This window comes from Puma concolor, chromosome D3, assembly GCF_028749965.1.
Source record: "Puma concolor isolate L17-30 chromosome D3, mPumCon1.1.hap2, whole genome shotgun sequence".
NCBI classification, from domain to species: Eukaryota; Metazoa; Chordata; class Mammalia; order Carnivora; family Felidae; genus Puma; species Puma concolor.
Genome location: NC_141678.1, coordinates 55,881,532 through 55,903,318, shown reverse-complemented (window position 1 = coordinate 55,903,318; position 21,787 = coordinate 55,881,532). Strand labels below are relative to the sequence as shown.

Genomic DNA, 21,787 nt, shown 5'->3' with positions numbered 1-21,787 from the left:
AGAATTAGCTAGATACCAATTGCAATTACAATGGTTCCCATTAAGATTTTTTTCTACTTCTAACACATTAGTCATAGCGCATGCATGATTATGTTTATTGACCTTTTTTCTCCCTTTTGCTACATGGCCAAGAAATCATACTTATACAACTAATCATTAAAGCGTTTCATATTGTTTTAATAATATTATCAATAGATTTAGTGATCATTTTATTTACTTTGCCTCTTTTGCGAATCTTTCTATGTTTTCACTCTGCAGGAAATGGTGGTCCTTTAATATTGGATTAACTTTTGAATGCTATTTGTTTTTATCTATCTGCGGTATTGTCATTCCTTGAAATATCTAGGCATTATACAACTTAACTGTTATCACAATCTGACCTGATTATAGATAAAATTGGAGGGTATGTGTCCTACTCATGAGCTCTTTTTAAAAATCCACATAAAATGACACATTTTAGGAATATGTAAAGGCTATCATAATTATTTTGTTCAGTCATTGGGGAATTCTAGTGTCTTTTAGGTCTTTGCTTTTTTTCTGCATTTATCCTTGCATATGTATGAACTATTACTGCTGCATTAAATGTATTTCCTTCCTTATATTCGACTATAGTCAACTCTTGATTATCTGTATGAACAGAATGGAGAGGAGGAATGGCTCGTTCAAATATCACTTACATTTGAATTGAAGATAAATCTTTGTACTGAAAATTGAATGTTAAGTGTGCTTAGTAATTTGGAAGTTTACCCCAAAATTAATGACGTAACATTATAAGAAATAATTGTGAGATGTCTAGTCTTCTAGTACTTAGTTCTTCCCAACTTCTGCCCGCACTTTACCTTTGGAAATATGTCACTCGTCTTCAGTTATCTTTTGTCACTTGTGTTTTATCACAGGCTAAGCACAGCTGCCCTTCCAGTAATATTTCTTAAGTTAGGGTCCAATTAAAGGGTTAAATTTCAAACTCTTTCTTCTACATGTAAAATAGGAGGAACTGGTAGAAATCTGGGAACTAAGGGGAAAAGTTGGTGTTTTCAATAGAGAGAACAGTCTGCATATAAATGTGTACACACACACACACACACGCACACACACACAACTTGTAGTGTGATACAGTAAACCTACATGTATTATTCACATACATAGCTGCCAATAATTACATTCATTTAATTCAGAGTGGAGAACATATGCTGTAGCTAAAAAAAAAAAAAAATAGGCTAGAAGCCAGACAAACTCAGTTTCAGATTTCAAATCTAGCACTTCCTATCTGTATCAGTTTTGGCAAATTATTTACTTTTTTTTCCTCCTCCTGTTTCAAGGGCGATAACAATATGCATGGTGTGGCGAAATAAATCAGTTCATATGTGTAAAGTGCTTGGTACATGGTAAAGTTTGGAATAATATTATTTATCCTTTATCCAATCACTACTCATGTTCCAGGTAGAAGAATAAGCAGGACGATTCCCATAGATCTGTCATTGCCTTAGTTACAATTATGGATATAATCTCCTCTGCCCGCCCCGATGCCTCTGTGTTGGGAGATAGGAATAGTAATAACTTTTCATGCATTCTTTTATGTCACATTCTAGACATCAGCATCCCTGGAAGTCCACAGTGCAAGTTTTATCTGAGGTTTCACTGGGCAGAAGGGAGGCATGAAAGGAGGCCAGGGTTTCCATGTTTAAAAGGTCTCCTGCTTCATGGAAGTTTATGAGAATTCCATTCTTTTTATTTGCTCTTTCCAAAGTTTGAGTCTGTTAAGTTACTTTCAGATTAATTTTTTGAAAAAATTTTAAAACTGGCTCTCTTTAAGGAATGTGTTTTCAATATGAATTGAACATCCATTTGTAGGGATGTACTATAGAAAAATAATGTATCGTGCAGAATGTATTGTGCATTCCTACTCTGAGAATTGAAAAGGTACATCTTTATTCTGTGAGACCTAGAATACTTAACCTTAGCTTTAATTAGCATAATTTTTGTTCTGTTCTTTTTATAAATACCTATTGGTTTGGTGTTTCCACTTCTGAATAGGACATTTTAACTTGCACCAGTTTCTCATGATATGTATGTAAAATTTTGTAGAATTCTTGTCAACTTATGAGACTAATGAGAAAAATTTGTAGTCATTCTGGTGTGAAAAAATAATACTACACTAAAATTTAAGAGTTCTAAACAATTAACCACTTTTTGGCTTAGGCTACAGTTTACTCAGATACGAAATGAGGGGGCTACATTTCAGATTTTTTCAAACTCAAAGAATAACTCCTGTGTTATTGGTGTGTATGGGGCCGTCACTGTGCTGGAGACATAAGAGATAGTAACCAGAGTGAGTAAATTGGTTTGCACCAGAAATGTCCAAACATAGGGAATGTATCCTGCTGTTACAAAGGCAGATTGGCTGATAAGCATAGAATAGAGCTAAAATATTCCTGCTCCACTCTGATCCAGAAAATTCTTCTATAAATAATCATAATGATGATGATAAGAGCAATAACGAAAAGGATCTATAGTCATTGGACTTCATATTTCCAGGAATTTAAAATAGTAATCAAAGGAGAAAGTCCATAAAATATTATCAGTGTCAGCAAATCTTCACTGCACTCCATTTTTGTTAAAAAATTTTGCAATAATCTGAACCATGTGACGAATGAGCAGCTCCTTAGTTATTATGGGATTTTAAGCTGCTGCACCACACATACGGCTATACCCCAATTGCATTTATTCTTGTTCAGAACGTGATGACTTTGCTATATATCCCTTTTGCTTATTCATGGTTTTTTTCTGTGTCTTTATTGTAAACATGAATAATCATGTGAAGATCAGTGTTACCTGTCTTATGGTCCTATAGTCTGAGACAGCGTTTAATAGGATTTGCTCAGTCTTACTATTGAAAAAGAGAGCTACCTACGTACTTCTGTGATTAGTGCCAGAGAGGCTTTGCTCTCCAAATATTTTTCCCTTCCCTATCACAGTGCCTCAAGTTTTAGTTAGGATTTAATTTACTTGGGTTAAACCATGGCCCCTGTATCTTTATACAGGCTTCAGATATCCTTGAGCAAGAAAAGCTGGAGAGTAAATTAGGCTTCTAGCAGTCATCGACACTTTGTGTGATCATTTTACACATTTGCCTCTGTCGTATCTAGCTGGGTTTAACTCAACCATAGAGAAGTATACGGGATGGGAATGTGTGTTGCCCTAAATAAATGTTTTGATATATGGCACCCCAGGTAGCATAGGATCTGCTGGATTTTTGTATGAGCCCTAGTCTGGCATTACACTTACATATAGCTTTTGAAACATGTATGATAGTTAGAAGTTGAGATCTCATGTCATCAAGGCAAAGATGAAAAACCTTTACAAACCTCATTTGAAAATATTTTCCAAAAAGAGGATACCATTTATTTTAGTGTTTTTAGAACGTGAGAACAGTGTTTAAAAATATGTTAGAAAGGTTGGGGTGCCTGGGTGGTTCAGTCAGTTGAGCCTCTGACTCTTGATTTCAGCACAGGTCATGATCCCAGGATTGTGGGATCCAGCCCCTTGCCGGGCTCCACGCTCACAGTGTGGATTCTCTTTCTCTCTGTCTTTCCCTTGGTGCCTCTCTCCCTACTTGCACTCTCTCTCTCTAAAAATAAAAAAACGGAAAAAAGGGCACTTGTTGTATGAGCACTGGGTGCTGTATGTAAGTGATGAATCACTGAATTCTACACCTAAAACTGATATTACACTGTATGTTAACTGGAATTTAGATAAAAATCTGGAGAAAGGAAAAAATTAAAAATTGATGGGAAGTATTAGATTTAAAACTCTGAAACTTAAATCGGATTTTCTAGTAAAAAGTACTATCCAATCATGATTCACTATAATACAATAAAAAGTGTATGCTTCTGTCTCTTCTCAGTCCCTTTTACTATTTTCAATTCTCTCCTTCCCTGCCACAGATTCAAGTGCATGGATAGGGTGTTACTGAAACTAAGTGTTGAGGAAAATGTTCTCTGGGACCTAGAAGTTAATATTATGCTGATAAGCCATCTTCTTTGAAGTAATGCAAAGAAATTTCAAAGCAAAGTAACATAGCAAATGAATATAGGTTCCTGCCTTGTTTATGCAGGGAACATTTTTTAATTTCATTATTATAAACTACAGTGGCTTTAAAATTTTTTTTTAATGTTTATTCATTTTTGAGAGACAGAGACAGAGTGCAGTCAGGGGTGGGGCAGAGAGAGAGAGAGAGAGAGGGAGGCACAGAATCCAAAGCAGGCTCCAGGCTCTGAGCTATCAGCACAGAGCCCAGCATGGGGCTTGAACTCACATACCTTGAGACATGACCTGAGCTGAAGTTAGACACTTAACCAACTGAGCCACCCAGGCACTCCTACAGTGTCTTAAATAAACAATTGTTCTGGATATCAGATAGAGATAGAAAAAAACCTTAAAATTATTCCAGCTTCAAATAATTTTGTAGACATTCTCTAATATTGAATTCAACGATGATATTATGAAATTATAACTAGTTTATCCTTGAGAGTTTATGAGTACAAAACATTTTCAATGATAGATATTTTATGCTACTTGGATAAGGTTCCTTTTTTGTTTGTTTGTTTTTGCGTTTTATGACTAGGTAGATGTTGAAATAATCACACATTTCTTGATGATGGGGGCACCATATCTGTTTCTCATACCACTGTGTCAAAGAAGGTACTCAGTTGTCGAAGGAATAAATTCTCCTTGTCTTTGTGAAGCCCTTGCCTTTTTGATACCAACTAAAGAGTATAAAGATGTTACTGTCACTGGGAATAATGAAATAAGATTAGCAGTGTATCCTATGGCTGTAAAGACTGTGGACTGCACAGCCCATGTTGACCTTGAAAAGAGCCCCAGATTTATGCAATTTTGTAGGTTATGAATAGGGTAAAAAAAATATTTTAACACAAGTGCTTCTCATTTGCTTTTCAGGCAAAACTTGAATATAAGAAAACTTGATAGCTCCATTAAATAATGCTATCATCTTTGGGGTGTCTGGGTGACTCAGTCAACTAAGGGTTGGACTCTTGATTTCCGCTCAGGTCATGATCTCATGGTTCGTGGGTTCCGCCCCCGCATCGGGCTCTGCACTGATAGTGCGGGGCCTGCTTGAGATTCTCTCTCTCCTCCTCCCTTGTTCTCTCTCTCTCTCTCAAAATAAATATAATTTTTAAAAATGATGCTATCATCTTTGAGGCAGGATATAAACACTACTTACTTTTCCAGACATTGGTTTATTTTTATCAGATACTTACACCTACATATTCCACACATACACACATATATAGGTTTTAGGCAGGTGATTTCTAAGTATTGAAAACATCTATTAAATTTAAACATGGTACACATAATGTTAGATCTACTTTTATATTAGAGCAGCCATACTATTGTTGAAAACTAAAAATAATTTTCAACCTAATAAGTCAGATGGGTAAAACATCTCAGAAGGAAAAAAAAAAATCAATGGCAAGGCAATTAGAGTTATTATACAACCATTCTGAAACTGAATACTAGTGTACTGCCATTCATCAAAATTGATTTATTTCTCATATAGGTGTAGTTAAAATTATCACAGGTGGGCAGATTAATAGTGCAAATCCATTATACTCAGAAGCTGTCTTTTTGGTAGTGGAAATCGTCAAAAGACATAAGAACTCACCGAAACCAGTTAATCATCAACTAATGTCACAAGCCCTGTCGTTAAGAATTTTTGTATTAAACGATAATGTCCCAGTGAATAGATCTATTCCTTGAAAGGGAATTAACCTTTTGGAGAAACTATTAACTCTTAATGTCCAGCCTGGTAAATTGCTACTTCGGCGCACCCTTGTGGTGAAAGTGAGCCAGTGCAGCTTTACAACAGGATGATTAATGCCTACTAGCTGGTGATTCTCACTCAGATCCAGAGATTTAGGTCTTCCCTGGTGTGGTGATGGTATAACAAACAAAAATCTCCCGAGTTTCTTCAAGCATATTCATGGGTGCACCTGTGTAAATACTTACGTAAGTATATAAAAGGGATAAACTATAACAGGAAGAAGAGACAGGATGTGGATGACTAGGATGAGGTAGTAGAGAGAAAATGGTTCCCGTTTTGATGTCAACCAGACTTGTTTCGTTTTTACTTATTTTTATTTTTTTCTCTACTGTGAATAATGCTGCTCTAAGCATTTGTGTCAAGTTTTTTTTGTTTATTTTTGAGAGAGAGAGACAGAGAGAGAGAAAGCATGAGTGGGGAGGGGCAGAGAGCTAGGGAGACACATGATCCAAAGCAGGCTCCAGGCTCTGAGCTGTCAGCACAGAGTGCTACCTGGGCTCGAACTCACAGACTGTGAGATCAAGACCTGAGTGGAAGTCGGATGCGTAACCAACTGAGCCACCCCGGCTAAATCCCAGATTAGGTAACAAGTTGGACTTGTATTATGTGAAGGATTTTTTTTTGAGGCTCAGAAATAATATATGTAAAAATTTTAACAGTAGTTCCTTCAAACATGATATTATATTGAAGGGAATGGAAACTTTTTTTTTTTTTTTTTGATGTGGAGTTTCTGTGGGGTGACAGATTCTATAAACAGCTTCTTTAAAAACTTATTTATTTATTTAATTTATTGATAGAATGCAAGTGAGTGAGGGGGAGAGAGAGAGAGGGAGGGAGAGAGAATCCCACCAGGTGCAGAGAGACAGAGAGAGAGAGAGGGAAATAGAGCGTGGAGTCCGGAGCCGGGCTCCAGCTCATGTGAAGCGGGGCTCCAGTTCACACGATGCAGGCTCAAACTCATGAACCATGAGATCGTGACCTGAGCCGAAATGTGATGCCTGACTGGCAGAGGCAAACAGGTGCCTCTGCGTAGCTTCTTACTAACTAGATTTTGAAAGATCTCTTTCTTTGTATCGTCTGTGCTCCTCTTTGGCCTATGGATAACACTCACCCATGTCTTTCATGCTTGACTTTCCCAGAATTGAGATTATGATTCACTGGCTTTATCGGAAACAGGTGTCCTTTCCTGATAGGTAAAAAAGAGACCAGCCTTCACCTATTCCTTGTCTGTTCACCTGCCCTACCCCTCCCCAGCCCCCTCTTTTTTCCAGGGAAGTCCTCTCCAGTCAGTACATGGCACAGCTGTACTCTACTCCTTGGCTACAGTAATGGGAAAGGAGGTGAATCCCAGAAGACACTGACTTAGCTGCCACTTTTGAGAATTAGTAACTTTGACCAAGAAATCTCTCTCTTGGTATGCTTTTTCTCTTAAGTAGGGAACGGGTAAACATGGTATCTTTGACCTATGTATCCGTTAGTTGTATCATTATCTGTATAATCTAAGACAACATTTCTCAGTCTGGCTCTGTAGGTCTTTCGGCGGGCAGTTGGCTTTGTCCAAATACTCCAAGCCATTTAATATCCTTCACCCCTGAATGTTATGTTCCAGCAACACAAGCCCGGCTTCCTGTGAGAATCAGAATGCATCCCTATTCTCTATTTCTGGTCACCTCTATAGCACAGTAAACACACCAAGTTGAGAGATGTTTTCTTCTTTTTTTAAAAATTTTTTAATGTTTATTTATTTTTGAGAGAGAGACAGAGCAAGAGTGGGGGAGGGCAGAGAGAGAGAGAGGGAGACACAGAATCTGAAGCAGGCTCCAGGCTTAGAGCTGTCAGCACAGAGCCCGATGTGGGGCTTGAACTCACGAACCATGAGATCATGACCTGAGCTGAAGTTGGACGGTTAACCAACTGAGCCACCCAGGCGCCCCGAGAGACATTTTCTGAAGGACACCATGTGGCCAGTTCTCTACTTAGTATCTCAGAAAATTGTTATCATTATTTGCCGGTTGTTGAGCAATTCAAGAATTCAGACTATGATTTCTGCATCCGTGGCACATAGTTATCCTCTCATGACTGTGCACTTTGCCTGCACAGATCTTTGAGGGTTCTGTAACTTACTGGACTCCTGAGTAGTGAAGTCTAACCTTCTCCATTTATTCCCATTTCCCCTAAGGTACCTAATTCTTGCCTGCTTTAAGTACCTGTGGCAGTGGTATTCTTAGATACCTATTTCAAAGGAAACACTGCATCCCCATTGACCAGCGCACGTAGTAGTAAAGGTAAAGTTTAACAGAGGGGGTTGCAGTCAGAACCAAGGGAGAGCTTGAATGTGCTGATGAATTCTAGACCAGGAAGTTTGAATTCTTTTTTTTTAATTTTTTTTTGTTTGTTTTTGAGAGAAAGCATGAGTGGGGGAAGGACAGAGAAAGAGGGGGACAGAGGATAAAGAAGGTTCTGAGCTGACAACAGCAAGCCAGATGTGGGGCTCAAGCTCACAAACTGTGAGATCATGACCAAGCGCCCTGGAAAGTTGAATTCTAACTGGTGTTTCCTAACCCCAGTAAATGCACTAATATTTCATATTATAAACATTTTTCAGAAAAAATCAAGAGAGGAAGTAAATTCTCCACAATTCCCATGCGTGTAATTGTGTGTTTTAATGTAGCTGTTCGTACTGCAAGTAATTATATAAGCATTTGCTTTGCTGAGTCATTTTATTTACGTGCAATATTTAGGGATTCTCTTTATTTTACTATTAGGAAATGTGCATGAAGAAAAACTTTTCACTGCCCATCTGCTCATTTTTTTCCATCTAATATAAGAATTCTCTGTTACGACAATCTGTTCCTTAACAGGCAAATATTCTGACATAAGAAGTGACAAAAATAGCATTCACAACTTTAGAGATCTATCACCAGTTGCTTATCTCTCTTTTTGATGGTGTCTCATTTGCTCAATTGATGATAACTATTTTAATTATTGTAAAAAATACAGCTCCAAATTAAAGATGTGCATCATTATAAGAGAGAGAAAACAGAAAGAGAATAAGGTTCTTTTTTCACAAAGCAATGCAGCGAAGTTTGAACGGTAATCAATGAAGCAAAAACTGTTTCCAGGAAAAGTTAACGAATTATAATTAAATTACATCACATGCTACTTCTTGTTTGCCTATGCTTGATCTCCTAGTGTGTGATGTTGTAGTGCCTCATTCATGTGCTTTGCCCTGGAATGCTGTTCCCTCTCTGCTTACCTCCTCAATTCACATCAGGTGGCGGTTTTCTGTGCTTCTGCCCAGGCTGAGTGTCTTTGCCCTTCGCCTCTCATTCTAGCATCTCCCTGTCCCAGGAGGACACTACTTCTGCCACTGTTCTGCCTTCACCATTCATTCCCCTTATACTACATCCGATGCATTTGCTTCTGGTTTTCAGATCACTTTGAGCTGTCTACAGTTTGACCTGAACTGTCTACAAATATCCCTGCCTGTGTTAGGCCTCCTTTGGATTTTCCAGCCTTCATTTTTAAATTTGACCGCCTATGCAGCATCTTCTCTCAACCCCATGACACAAATCTTTGCATTGACAGACTGCATTCTTCTGCTTCAGACCCATTGTTTGCATTACCTATCACAACCCCTTAGTGAGTTATCAAGTCAATTTGGTGGGTTGTAAATCCTTTAAAAGGATAAAATGGAAGGAAACAGAAATGATCAGTTTTAATTTATAAATGTGTATATGTGCTAGCTTATCATATAAACTATATTTACACTTGTGCTGTTGGTCTTGAAAGTTGGAAAGCATCACTTTAAATGGGGACTGTGATTTCAAATTGCCTCCATACTTTCCAGTAATCACTTCCACTCCCCTTGGCTCTCACTTCAGCTCTTGGTACATTCTTATATTTTCCTGACGTAACAATTTGTTTCAAATTTAAAATCATCTTCAGGCTCTAACCCATATTTTCACTCATCTTAGATAAATGTATCCTGTGAGATTACCAGATTTAATGAATAAGACAGAGGATGCCCATTTATATTTGAATTTCAGATACACACTAATTTTTAATATGTTTGTCCCAGTATTGCATGTTTATGTGGGATTTATATTTAGTTGGGCATTCTGTGTTTTATCCACTATCATTAATCCTATTTAAAAATCAACACTAGACCCTAAGGGTAGAAAAAATTGTGGTGCCTCCCCATCTGTAATTAAAAATAAAAACAGTCATAAGCCCCAAATACGTGTAAGGATGATCTGAATTTGCTATGTTACACTCAGTTGCTTTTTTTTTTTTTTTTTTTTGATTAGAAATTAAATTCCTCCAGTTGTGAAAAACAATAAAGTAAAACAATCCTAAAACTCAGCACTAGATGTTCCTTTCTGGGCCATTCCATCCCCCTCAACTAAGTGAAAAAAGCAAGGGGAGCTGGTGAATGATCCAAGAAGAAAGAAAATGATCAGACAAGAAAGAAGGAAAAGGAAAAGTGGACCATGCTGTGACTGAAAATAGCAAATGATAATAGCACCAGAGTCGTAGCAAATGAAGCAATAGTGCAGGATTTATGGGAACTCAAACAAAACAAGAGATTCCTGTCGGGGAGCAGTGGTGACTTTGGGGATGGAGTGCAAATGCAGCTTCAGCTGGTTTCGGTATTGGAGACATTATTAAGGTACGGGGATTCAGTTGGTTGTTTAACAGACATTTAGGGGTCAGACAGATACAACCTAGCACCAAGTGTTTCTAAACAGTACTGAGGGTTTTGACGCAAAAATTGTTGAGGTCCAGAGTGAATGCAGTTTTGATGTAGGTAAATGCCTACAAGCCAAATGCCTGGCTTGCAGTCTATTTGAATCTTACCACACATGCACTTTGTACCTAAGAGCATTTATGTTGAGTCCTGATGAAAGCATTTCTCAGGATGACTTGAGAATGAATCAAATAGTTAGTAATATAATTTGATATATCCAGGCACATTAGTGGTATAGAACCAGACGTAGAAGTATTCAGGGACAAGTTTACTATCTGTGCATTTTGGTAGGTATTTGTTGAATAAGTAAATGTTTAGGTGAAAGGTGAAAGATGTCTTCATCTTTGTTTTTTCTTTTTTTTTGAGAGAGAGTGTGAGCGGGGGAGAGAGGCAGAGGGAGGGAGAGAGAGAGAGAGAGAGAGAGAGAGAGAGAGAGAGAGAATGTTAAACAAGCTCTGTGCTCAGTGTGGAGCCCAGTGTGGGGCTCGATCCCATGACCCTGGGTTCATGACCTGAGCCGAAATGATGAGTCAGATGCTTAACTGACTGAGCCCCCATGTGCCCCATAAATGTCTTCATCTTTGAAAGACAGCTTCCATATGCACCTCTGCAAATTAATAATTATCTCTGTGGAAGTGCAATGATGCTCCTGCTCATCTTTTCTCATGCATAAAATGGGTAAAAGAGAATCCATATAAATATAAGAGCAAACCACTGGCTGGACATTTCAATTTCACAATACATGTAGAAAAATGTCTGAGCCAGGTGTTAGAGCATTTGCAGGATTTTTTTTTCTTTCTTTCTTTTTTTTAGCCTTAATTTCTTCCTTTCAAATGTGTTCAAAGATACACAATGTGTAAAGTAGATAAAGGCAGGGTAGCTCTTGTTGAATAGAAGATATTACCCCGAACTAAGGCTTCCCTTCTCCCAAAAGACGTGTGCTGCTATTTCTTTATGAATCAGGACACATGGGGTCTTTAATAGCATTTAGAGTTATAGGCTTTATTCAATTATATTTCAATTTTATTTTTGGAAAATTTTATTTATTTTGAGAGAGAGAGAGGGAGAGAGAGAAAGAGAGGGTGCGCACATGAGCAGGGGAGGGGCAGAGGAAGAGGGAGAGAGAGAATTCCAAGAAGGTTCCATGCTCAGCGCAGAGCCCACTGTGGGGTTTGATCTCATTACTGTGAGTGAGATCGTGACCTGAGCCGAGATCAAGAGTCAGACGCTTAACCGACTGAGCCACCTGGGCAGGCCTAAATGTTACTACTTTTTAAAACTGCAGTTTCTATAGTTGTATTATCCATTTCTATACATTGCAGGTGGTTTGTGATAGAGGAGCACAGTATTAAATATCACAATACCAAATATAGCAAGGTAAGCAAACTTCACTAGGAGAGTACTTCTAATTTATTTTTTGTTCAGAATCTCAAGAGTGTTCATAAGAGAAGATAGCAAAAGTTTATCTCCGAGGGCAAATTCTTCCACAAGTTAGTGCATGGTATTCAGCAACAGACATGGTTTTAATTCCAGTAAAATAAAAGTATTATTGCTATTCTCTAAATTCATTTTACAAAAAAGGCAAAAGTAATTTTAAAAATAGTATGATTAGACCAGTTTTATTTCCTTAGAGACTCAGTGTCTGAAATGGAGCACACTATATCAAGACATCGAGATGAGGAGTAATGTAACTTACGATGAAATTCAGCACTTGCCTACCAGTTTTCCAAATTACTGATATTTAGTAACATTAATTCTGGTTTGTTTTGTTTGGGAAAACCTTACTGAACCTAGGACAAAATGGCGTGATTTTGGTGGATAAATCTTTTGACGTTAGCTGTTTTGTTTTGCTTTAAGAAGTGTTTGCTAATGCTCATGATTTCCCAGCATCATGGAGTGTCTCCGTTTCAGCTCGTGTGGCAGGCTTGAATCTTAAGCCAAGAATGCCTTCTCCACTGGTGAATTTCCTTCAACAATTAGAATTCTTACTCCTTTAGAAATAGGCTACTCATACTCCTTCTCGTACATTCTATTAAAAGCAGAAGCCCTATGCATTTTGTTCCCGGCTGTTAAATGTGGCAGCATTGTCTCGAAGCCGTCACTTTAGCCATGGGTTCTGCTGAACAGCATGTTGTTCATTTCCTCCAGGTGGAGCTCTCCATCGTTACTGCACAGTCTGATGTGTTTCTTGTGGAACTTTGTAACCTGAGCCAAGGTACAGAGAATTGGACTGCCCCTTGTATTCAGAATGTCACCTCAAACCAGTTACAGCATCTTAATATTACAAAGAACCGCACACTGGGGGACATGATAAATATTTCAGCATATTAGCCTATGCTGTGACATTAATATTCCAACTCTTTATGGATGAGACAGTCTCTCTCTATTTCTTTTTGAATGCTAATAAGCAGGAGAGGCTATATATACAGTGATTAAAAGGATCGTCTCTGAAACCAGATTGTCACCTGAATCCTGTCTCTTTACTTGTTTGACAAGTTGTACAACCTCTCTGGAGCTTAGTTTCCTCATCTTCTAAACAGAGATGACGGTGGTAATGACAGTAATCTCTTCCTGGGATCATTGTGAGGATTAAAGTGTAAAATCCATGTAAAATCCTTACTTAGCATAACCAGTGTTTAAGGACTCAATTCATGGAAAACTTAAATGCACACGTATTGTTCAGGAAACATTTCCTTTTGTGTAAAACAGCAACAGTGAGTTATAGTTGGCATACATTGAATGATATCTTAATTTTGAGAATTGTCCACTCTACAATTTCAGGAACCAGAGTATTGCGGATATATGTACAAACTGAGTACATTTAGAGCATTTTTCTACTGAAAATGTTCAGAAATTAAACGGTTAAAATTAGAGAAGAGGGACGGAGGAAAAGAGACATAGAACAAAGAGCCCTGTTTTAAAATCCTTCTCTGTTAGCCATGTTGCTGTCACAATTTTATGGCTCGCGTTAATGAGCTGAACTTGCATCCTATAACCGTGAGACACACAGTCTCAGAAACAACAGCAAAGCAGCAATTTATTATTACAGTGTTTTGATTAACTTCTTCTATTTTTCCAACTCGATGTTACTTCAAGTATTCAGATCTAGGTAGGAAAGATTTACTTCTGAAGACAAAGCTCTGCTCATCAAAAGTAAATGTAAGAAAACTTTAGGAATTATGTACTATTGAATTTGTAAGATGACATTTGCAAATCAATTTAACTACGGTTGATCTTTTAAGTTTTTTTTTTTTTTTAGTTTTTAAATTAAATTTTTACTAAAGAGCATGAGCCAGGAGAGAGGAGCAAAGGGAAAGAGAAGGAGAATCTTAAGCAGGCTCCACACCTAGCATGGAGTCCGATGCAGGGGTCGATCCCACAACCCTGGGATTATGACCTGAGCTGAAATCAAGAGTCGATGCTCAACGGACTGAGCTACCAAGGCACTCCTATTTCAATTCTTTTGGATCGCTGACAATTTGACCTTAACTGAGCTGTGCTGAGAGGAAGCCAGAATTTGGCTTTATAGTTGTAAGGTTTTGAAAAAATGTGGTTTCTTCTTTCTTCAGAGTGGCAGGGACATGGGCAAAGTAAAATGCCCATCCTCTTTTCAATCATAAAATTTGCCAGTAAACTTTTCAGAAATGTGTCCCGGATTTTTTTTTTTTTCCTGTTGTTGTTTTAACCCACACGTGGAAGATTGGTAGCAGTGCCCGTTATGGCCCTGGATCATTAGGCCTTCATCGGGTGGATCTGTTTATCGTTAGATTACTAACGTCATACTATCTTTGCTATAGAGGCCGAGTTTATTGTATAATCCATCAAAAGATGCCTCAGTTCAATTATTTTTATGTAGAAGTATTACCATATTTTTTTGTTGTTGTTGTTGGGAGAGGTCATTTCTATGCCTAATGTGTGATAATTTGGTTCATGATATTCTGCATTGTTGACGAAGTCCAGTTTTAATGGACTTAGAATGTAATATTTTCATGGTAAAAACAGTATTAATAATGTCCAATACAGATAAGAATTAAGGTCTTTAGAAGTGGTAAGTAATGAAGAAATACGTTGTGCCCCAACATTCCCACCCCGGAACCACAAACTTAAGAGGGGTAACAACAAATCTTCAGCCGTACCTCAAGTTTAAGGACGTTTCACAAGTGCTGACTTTGTCCTGTGAGACACTTTGAAATCTACAATTAAAAAAAAAATCTATTTCAATGTTTCTGCTTTCTTTGGACCCTAAGCATTTGTGTATCTGTCAGATAAGCTCATCATGGTCCGTTCAATTCATAGAGATAAACCAGGATTTGGGAGACCAGGATTTGGGAGACCCAAAGCCCTCTGCTTTGTCCTTTGTTGCATAACAATGACAACTCATTTCATCTCTTTATACCAGTCAATCCACTTATCAAAAAACTACTGTGGGGGCGCCTGGGTGGCGCAGTCGGTTAAGCGTCCGACTTCAGCCAGGTCACGATCTCGCGGTCCGTGAGTTCGAGCCCCGCGTCGGGCTCTGGGCTGATGGCTCGGAGCCTGGAGCCTGTTTCCGATTCTGTGTCTCCCTCTCTCTCTGCCCCTCCCCCGTTCATGCTCTGTCTCTCTCTCTCCCAAAAATAAATAAACGTTGAAAAAAAAAAATTTAAAAAAAAAAAAAACTACTGTGAAATCTGTTTAGTTACCGTCTAACGTAATGATTGCAAAAAGTCAATGAAAAATACAAAGCATTACATAAATCTAAGAAAACAAGTCTGGATTCATAGGAAAAACATCTTCTGAGGAAGAGATGCCTCACAGTAGTTTACACGAAAAATGATGTTTGGTATTACTTCGTAAGTTTCAGCGTGGCTAGGTTCTAGTCCTTCCTTTGGATGTTAATTTCTAGTATAAGCAGTATATGTGGTTTGTCATAAGGCAGTTGTCCTTTTAGTGTTCACTGCAGAGAGAGCAAGACTAATATCCATTCATGTTACGTTTTGCTTCTTATTACCAAAAAGATGCAGTGTTTCCTCATGGAAAAATTCAAAGTAAATACTCTCTATCATTCCAAAATATAAATACAATTCTAAGAATACATTTTCAAATGACGTGTCATCCTCATCAGTGTTCTAGAAAATGTTCCATACTCTATTCAAAGTTCAATTTCTATCCTAGAAACAAGTAAGTGATTAGATTTGAAGACTGGGTCAAGGAAACAAGACATTTATGAATGATTATAGCATTTCATATAATTAATTATAGTATTGGTAGAATGGTATTTCAAGTGTCTGAATCAAAATATTTTTTCAATTTTCGTCCCTTCGAAGTTTTATTTGCAACTACTATTACGTACTGCATGAAGGATGTTAGGACTTTGATGAATGGAGAGCCTAGAAGAACACATCCGTGTGTTTTATCACCATTTATGAATATCTATTTAAAGTTGGTTTAGCATTTCCAACATTCACTCCCAGCAAATGGAAACAGGGCCTTTCATTAGAGAAGGAGCCATAAGGGCATTTTGCCCCTGCCTCAATTTCTAAAGAGGCTTCACGTGTGGGCTTTCAATGTTACCTCTAAATGGGGTTACAGGAAGATACCGACAGGATCAAAAGACAGGGCTTTAAATATGCAATGTATTTATCCAAATGTACTGTAATTTAAGAGCTTTTTAAGAGTATTTCTTCATTTTTACAAATATTCTAAGAACTTCAGCCATGAAGGTTGCCTAGGATCCTTAATTTCAAAGAGGCCTGGGAGGAAAAATTCTAGATAAGGAAAAAGAAATTATTTTCCTTCTCCACCTCCATGGCAGGAGAAATACCATTTCAGAAATAAGTGTAAGATGTGAAGAATCTGTTCTGAGGGTCTTTTCTCCTTGGGCTTAGGACGACTCCGAGGTCTGTGAGCCCCAGTGAGCATGAGGTGGGGAAAAAGGATTCAAGGAGAGTGGGATGCCTTGGCTGGTCTCCCCGTAAAGTGGATTCTGAACACCAAGAAAAGTACCCCCAAATAAATGCTTTTATCCACTGATATAACATGTGGTGACATGGCAAGTGCTGTGCCAGCATAACACCACAGAGAATGATGTGATAAAATACTTGCTAAAATTTCCTTTCTAAGATACAAAGCAGGATTTTATATTTTTTTCCATGCCCACATGTACACATGAACACAAACATATTTGTGACCATTACAGTTACTCATTTCTCAGAGTTAAACTATTAAAAGAAATGTAATGTGATTAATAATGATTCTAAAACAATTGGTTTGGAGCTAAGTAATGCCAGGACAAGTAATATGATTGGGCCAGGTCAATGATAAATCCATCTAGAAGGGATTCCTACACAAGCGCCTTATTAGCATTGGGAAATGGGAAGATTGTGGAGAGCATCAGGATGCTGGAAGCAAACACAGGGTGTCTTCAACTCCACATTTACTCATCAGTTTTTCAAAAAAAATTTTTTTTTCAACGTTTATTTATTTTTGGGACAGAGAGAGACATAGCATGAACGGGGGAGGGGCAGAGAGAGAGGGAGACACAGAATCGGAAACAGGCTCCAGGCTCTGAGCTATCAGCCCAGAGCCTGACGCGGGGCTCGAACTCACGGACCGCGAGATCGTGACCTGGCTGAAGTCGGACGCTTAACCGACTGCGCCACCCAGGCGCCCCTACTCATCAGTTTTTCAATGGAAGGTTTGCCTTTTATATAAGTAGATACGGTTGTAATAGAAATCCTCTGAAAATCAGTAGAACATTCTACTCAAATCCTATTTGTTGAAGAATTTAGTGGACAGCCCCATTAGTTCCAATGGACTATAACTTCATGTGAGTTAAAATATTAGGGCCAGGCATGCATCGTGGACATTTGTTTGTAATTTCTGAATTACTTTAACATAGGTTTTTGGAGTGTCAGAAAAATGATCTCCAATCAGATTAATAAATCAGGCAAAGGTGTGGGTTCCTTCTATAAAACAGATGAGTAATAATCAAATGTGTGTGTGTGTGTGTGTGTCTGTGTGTGTCTGTGTGTGTGTGTGTGTAGTTAGGAAAATAGCATAAGAGAAAGGGAATGAGAATTTAATTTGTGTATGTATTTCCTTATTCAATAATTAATATAAAGTAGTTTGATGGGGGGCACCTGGGGGGGCTCAGTCGGTTGAGTGTCCAACTCTTGGTTTTGGCTTAGGTCATGATTCCAGGGTCGTGGAATAGAGCCCCACATTAGGCTCCACACTCAGTGGAGTTCTTCCCCTCTGCCCCTCTTCCCCACTCGTGCTTGCGCTCTCTCTCTCTCTCTCTCTCTCTCTAAAAATATAACATAAATAAAATAGCTTTATGAAATACTTTCAAGTTGTTCTGTTTATTTTTCTCTCAAAATTCTTTGTACAGTGTGAAGTATTTTTTTTTAAACTGGACAACATCTGAATTTACAAATTATAGTAAATTAAAAACCCTAGTAAAGTTGAATTTTAATTACCTGTATATGGATCATCCATGATAGACTTTAATTGTGGACCTGTGCCTTCTCTTTGGTATTCTTGTGGCTTTTTTGCCCTGATCTAGGCTAACTGATACAAACTGACTTTATTATTAAATGCAAGGCAAAGTTTGCTTTATAATTTTGAATTTTAGTGCATGGGATTTCTTCAATGTTGTGCTCTTTCTACAGCATGAATAAGTAAAATTTGACCCCATCATCATTAACAGAATTGGTGTAGAATTGTACTCAATTATACACAAGGTGCATATTTCCTTTCTACAAGCTTCAAGTGTGGTAGTGTTCATAACAACTGTACATACACCTGAGAAATTTTCTTTGGCATTTATGTCTCACTTACAACTCAACTTGTTTATTCTTCTTCTTTCTGGTGTATTTCATGTACCAGTGTTAGTGCTGTGGTGGAAGATTGATGCCCTGCATCACACTTCTGAGTAGGGAATCACACTGTCCGAGTCAGTGTCCGCTTTTATTTAGAGATATTTAACAATCTGTCAGCTTCACTTAAGTTATTGGCTTTGATGAGAGAAATACCTTGGATTTTGAAAAATTAGTATTTTAAAAATGACTGATAGGAGTATTGATTTCTAATGGGATCTAGATCATGATTCTGATAATAGAAGCTCTATAGAGTGTACCTGAGAAGCTTGCTCTGATCATCAGCCTGAGCTTTTGTGGACATAAATTTTGAAACACTGATGTAAAATAACAATTGAAATAAGTGGCCAAAATGCATTTCCAGGTGTGTCATTTTCTGTGGAAGGGATGATTCACTGTAGCAAATATATACATAAGTTCTCTTAGAATTTTCTGTTATTTTGACTTAAAATGTTTTAAAAAGCCATACTGAAGAAATGCTCACTAATGCAAAATCCAAAGTTTAGTGTTTCTAGTTGGGGCTAAATTTTTAAAAATATATGTAAATTGGATAAAACTTTGATGGTGCTAGCAGTAAGTTTAAAAACCAATGTTGGCAATTTTTCATAGGAAAATTCACTAGAATATCTGCACACTGTGATTACGTTTCCTAAAAGAAATGCAGAAACCTAAACAGATATCCATCCAGATGTGGGTGATGTTTTGTTCTCCACATCACATTATTAGCTATTACTAAGAGACATGCAATCAAGTTGGATAGATATTTCTTGAAATGATGCATGGTACGCAGTGCATGCTTTCATTGTGCTTCCTGCCATTATGGAATAATGCGTCTTACTGGGAAATACAGTGATCATTTCTGTTGACTCATGTGCAGTCAGCTTATATAATAACACCTCTATTTTGTGAATCATTTCAGATTTCAGAGAGCTATGCCTTCTTACCAAGAGAAGCGGTGACACGGTTTCTAATGAGCTGCTCAGAGTGCCAGAAAAGAATGCATTTAAACCCAGATGGAACAGATCACAAAGGTAGCTGTGGTGTCAAATAGTGAGACTTAAAGTCGTTTTACTCGTAATGGCAGTTTATATCTGACATCTTTATAAACATGTGGTAGACTGAAATAGTTCAACAAGTCCGATCGTCTCGTTGATTCAATCCAGAGGCAGTCAATTTTGAATATCCACTTACAGAGTAATTCTGTGCCCATTCTCAGAAAAAAGGTGGTTTTGACTGTGGCAAATAACTTTTTTCCCTATAATAATATTTTAATTTTCACATATCATGTGTATTTCATGGGATGTTAAACATAGTTAGCAAGGAACCTGATGTTCCATCAATCTCCTTTTAAATCTACCAGTTCCTTATTTCTAGAAGTGAAGAGTATAGTATGGAGCTCCTCTGCTGAAAATTTTTACATGGAAGTTATAATTTGACTTTAGTTCTCATTGAAAATTACTTATATGATTTTCCTAATCGGTGAGTTTCTCTGAGAGTTTAAAATAATCTCAAAGAGACATTTAGATTAGTTCATTCCTGTGTGTTGGGGGATGAATAGACATAGAAGAAAAAGATGAAAGGAAAAAATGCGCAAATTTCCTTTTTTACTCAAGTAGCACATAGGAACTGTAGGTGTGCAGCAAAGGAGAAAAATACAAAACTATCAATGATTGTGTTTAATCGCTGTATTGGGTTCATGCTTTGCTGCCAGGGTATCAAAAAGCTTTCCTGTAGTTAGAAATAACTAGTTTATCCGTAGAGTTAGTTTGTCCCACGTACCTTTGTATGGTTACCTTTTCCTACCATCCATCCGTAACGCTACCAACCTCCTAAAGACTTGGTATCTAGAACCAGATTTCAATTTTAACAACGTGGATCGCTCTGAAATTACAGGTAGAATGCAGTATCACTTTCACACCCATTAAAAATGTTTTATTGCAGATAATGGAAAACCTCCGACTTTGGTGACCAGCATGATCGACTACAACATGCCAATTACCATGGCCTACATGAAGCACATGAAGTTGCAGCTGCTGAACTCACAGCAAGATGAGGTAAAATGGAAATACCGACTTCCAAGTCGGAATGAAGTTTGATAACCATGACTATCGTATTAAGCGTGATGGCATTTTGAAGATGGTAATTTATTCTTTAATGAAAGGAATGTTACTGGCATTGCACAGTTGGAAAAAACAGGCAGAAACTTCTAGTGCCTGACAGAGAGTCCCTGTCTCAACACATCTACCTTAGTGCTGGGTGGGAATGTGTTCCTTCCCAAGAAAGCTTCTTTTTCCTTAATGGACCACCATCAAACTAGCCTTGGTAAAGTGCTAGAAAGTTCAGGGGAAAGTATCCCAAATGAGTGAGTATCCAAGGAAAGTGTCCAGTAGTATTCAGGCTATTTTTCCTGGAAATCACAAAAGTCAATTTAATGGGCATTTCAAGTATAATCATTTCTCCACCATCTAAATCTTTTGTATGTTTTAAAGGTTTTTTTGTCCATTATTCTCTATACCAGTGTGTATTTTCTAGAGATAATTTGTTGTGATTCTTCCTAATTAGGGGTATTTTGATGTTTCAAATTATCCTGTTTAATTTGTAGAGTAGAATCGAGATGTGCGCTTGCTGGCATGTATTAGACACAAATGCATACTTGTTGAATATTCTTTAGGATACTAATTAAGTGTTCCGTTTGGTGGAAGTATCTCAAAGATAGGGGCCAAGTTATATATATTCCACCACCAAAACTTGTAGCAATAGGGGCTTAGGAAATCCTTGTTAACTAGTCAGTTAACAAGCCATTAATCAATACGCACATTCAGATGATCAGTATTAGGAGTGGTTTCTCAGGCTAATACGTACAATCCTTCTTGAAATTTCTCAATAACAGGAAATGTGGTTAAATATTTATTTTTCAAATACAGCGTTATTTGACGAAGTGTTATAAAATTCACTTTGTTGGGCTTACTTTAATGAAACTCATATTTTTTGTTTTTCCTCTTTATTTGAGCAGGTTTAATCTTAAAACTATATTATAAAATTGTTTTATCTCAAAAAACCATTGAGAGTACAGTTTGTGAGAAGATCTGTATTTGTACAGTGGCAGACGTGGATTTCATATTATCAGATGGCTACATATAAATGATTAAGTAAATAGTAATAAAATCTTTGGGTTAAAGATATAAAAGACAACTAAAAAATACTAATGTCTATCCATCCGGGAGAATGGAAAGTTATTCTCCTGATTTATTATATAATTGGAAAAAAAATTAAACCTCATAAACTAGTTGGAGCTGTCAAATTATTTGTAGGAAGCTCATTTAGATGTTGGTA

At 37.5% G+C, this 21,787-nt stretch overlaps 1 protein-coding gene across 8 annotated transcripts in view; it reads left to right on the top strand.

Annotated features, from left to right (window-relative positions):
- The window catches only part of NOL4 (nucleolar protein 4), a 436,192-nt gene that overhangs the window by 103,496 nt on the left and 310,909 nt on the right, over positions 1–21,787 (top strand). For all 8 annotated transcript variants that reach the window (XR_015242528.1, XM_086682717.1, XM_086682710.1 and 5 more), the window contains 2 exons: positions 19,374–19,485; positions 20,396–20,508. Coding sequence is in view for 7 of the 8 variants with exons in the window: in XM_086682717.1 (XP_086538843.1) it covers positions 19,374–19,485; positions 20,396–20,508 (225 nt within the window). In the remaining variant the exon portion in view is untranslated. The remainder of the gene's footprint in view (positions 1–19,373; positions 19,486–20,395; positions 20,509–21,787) is intronic.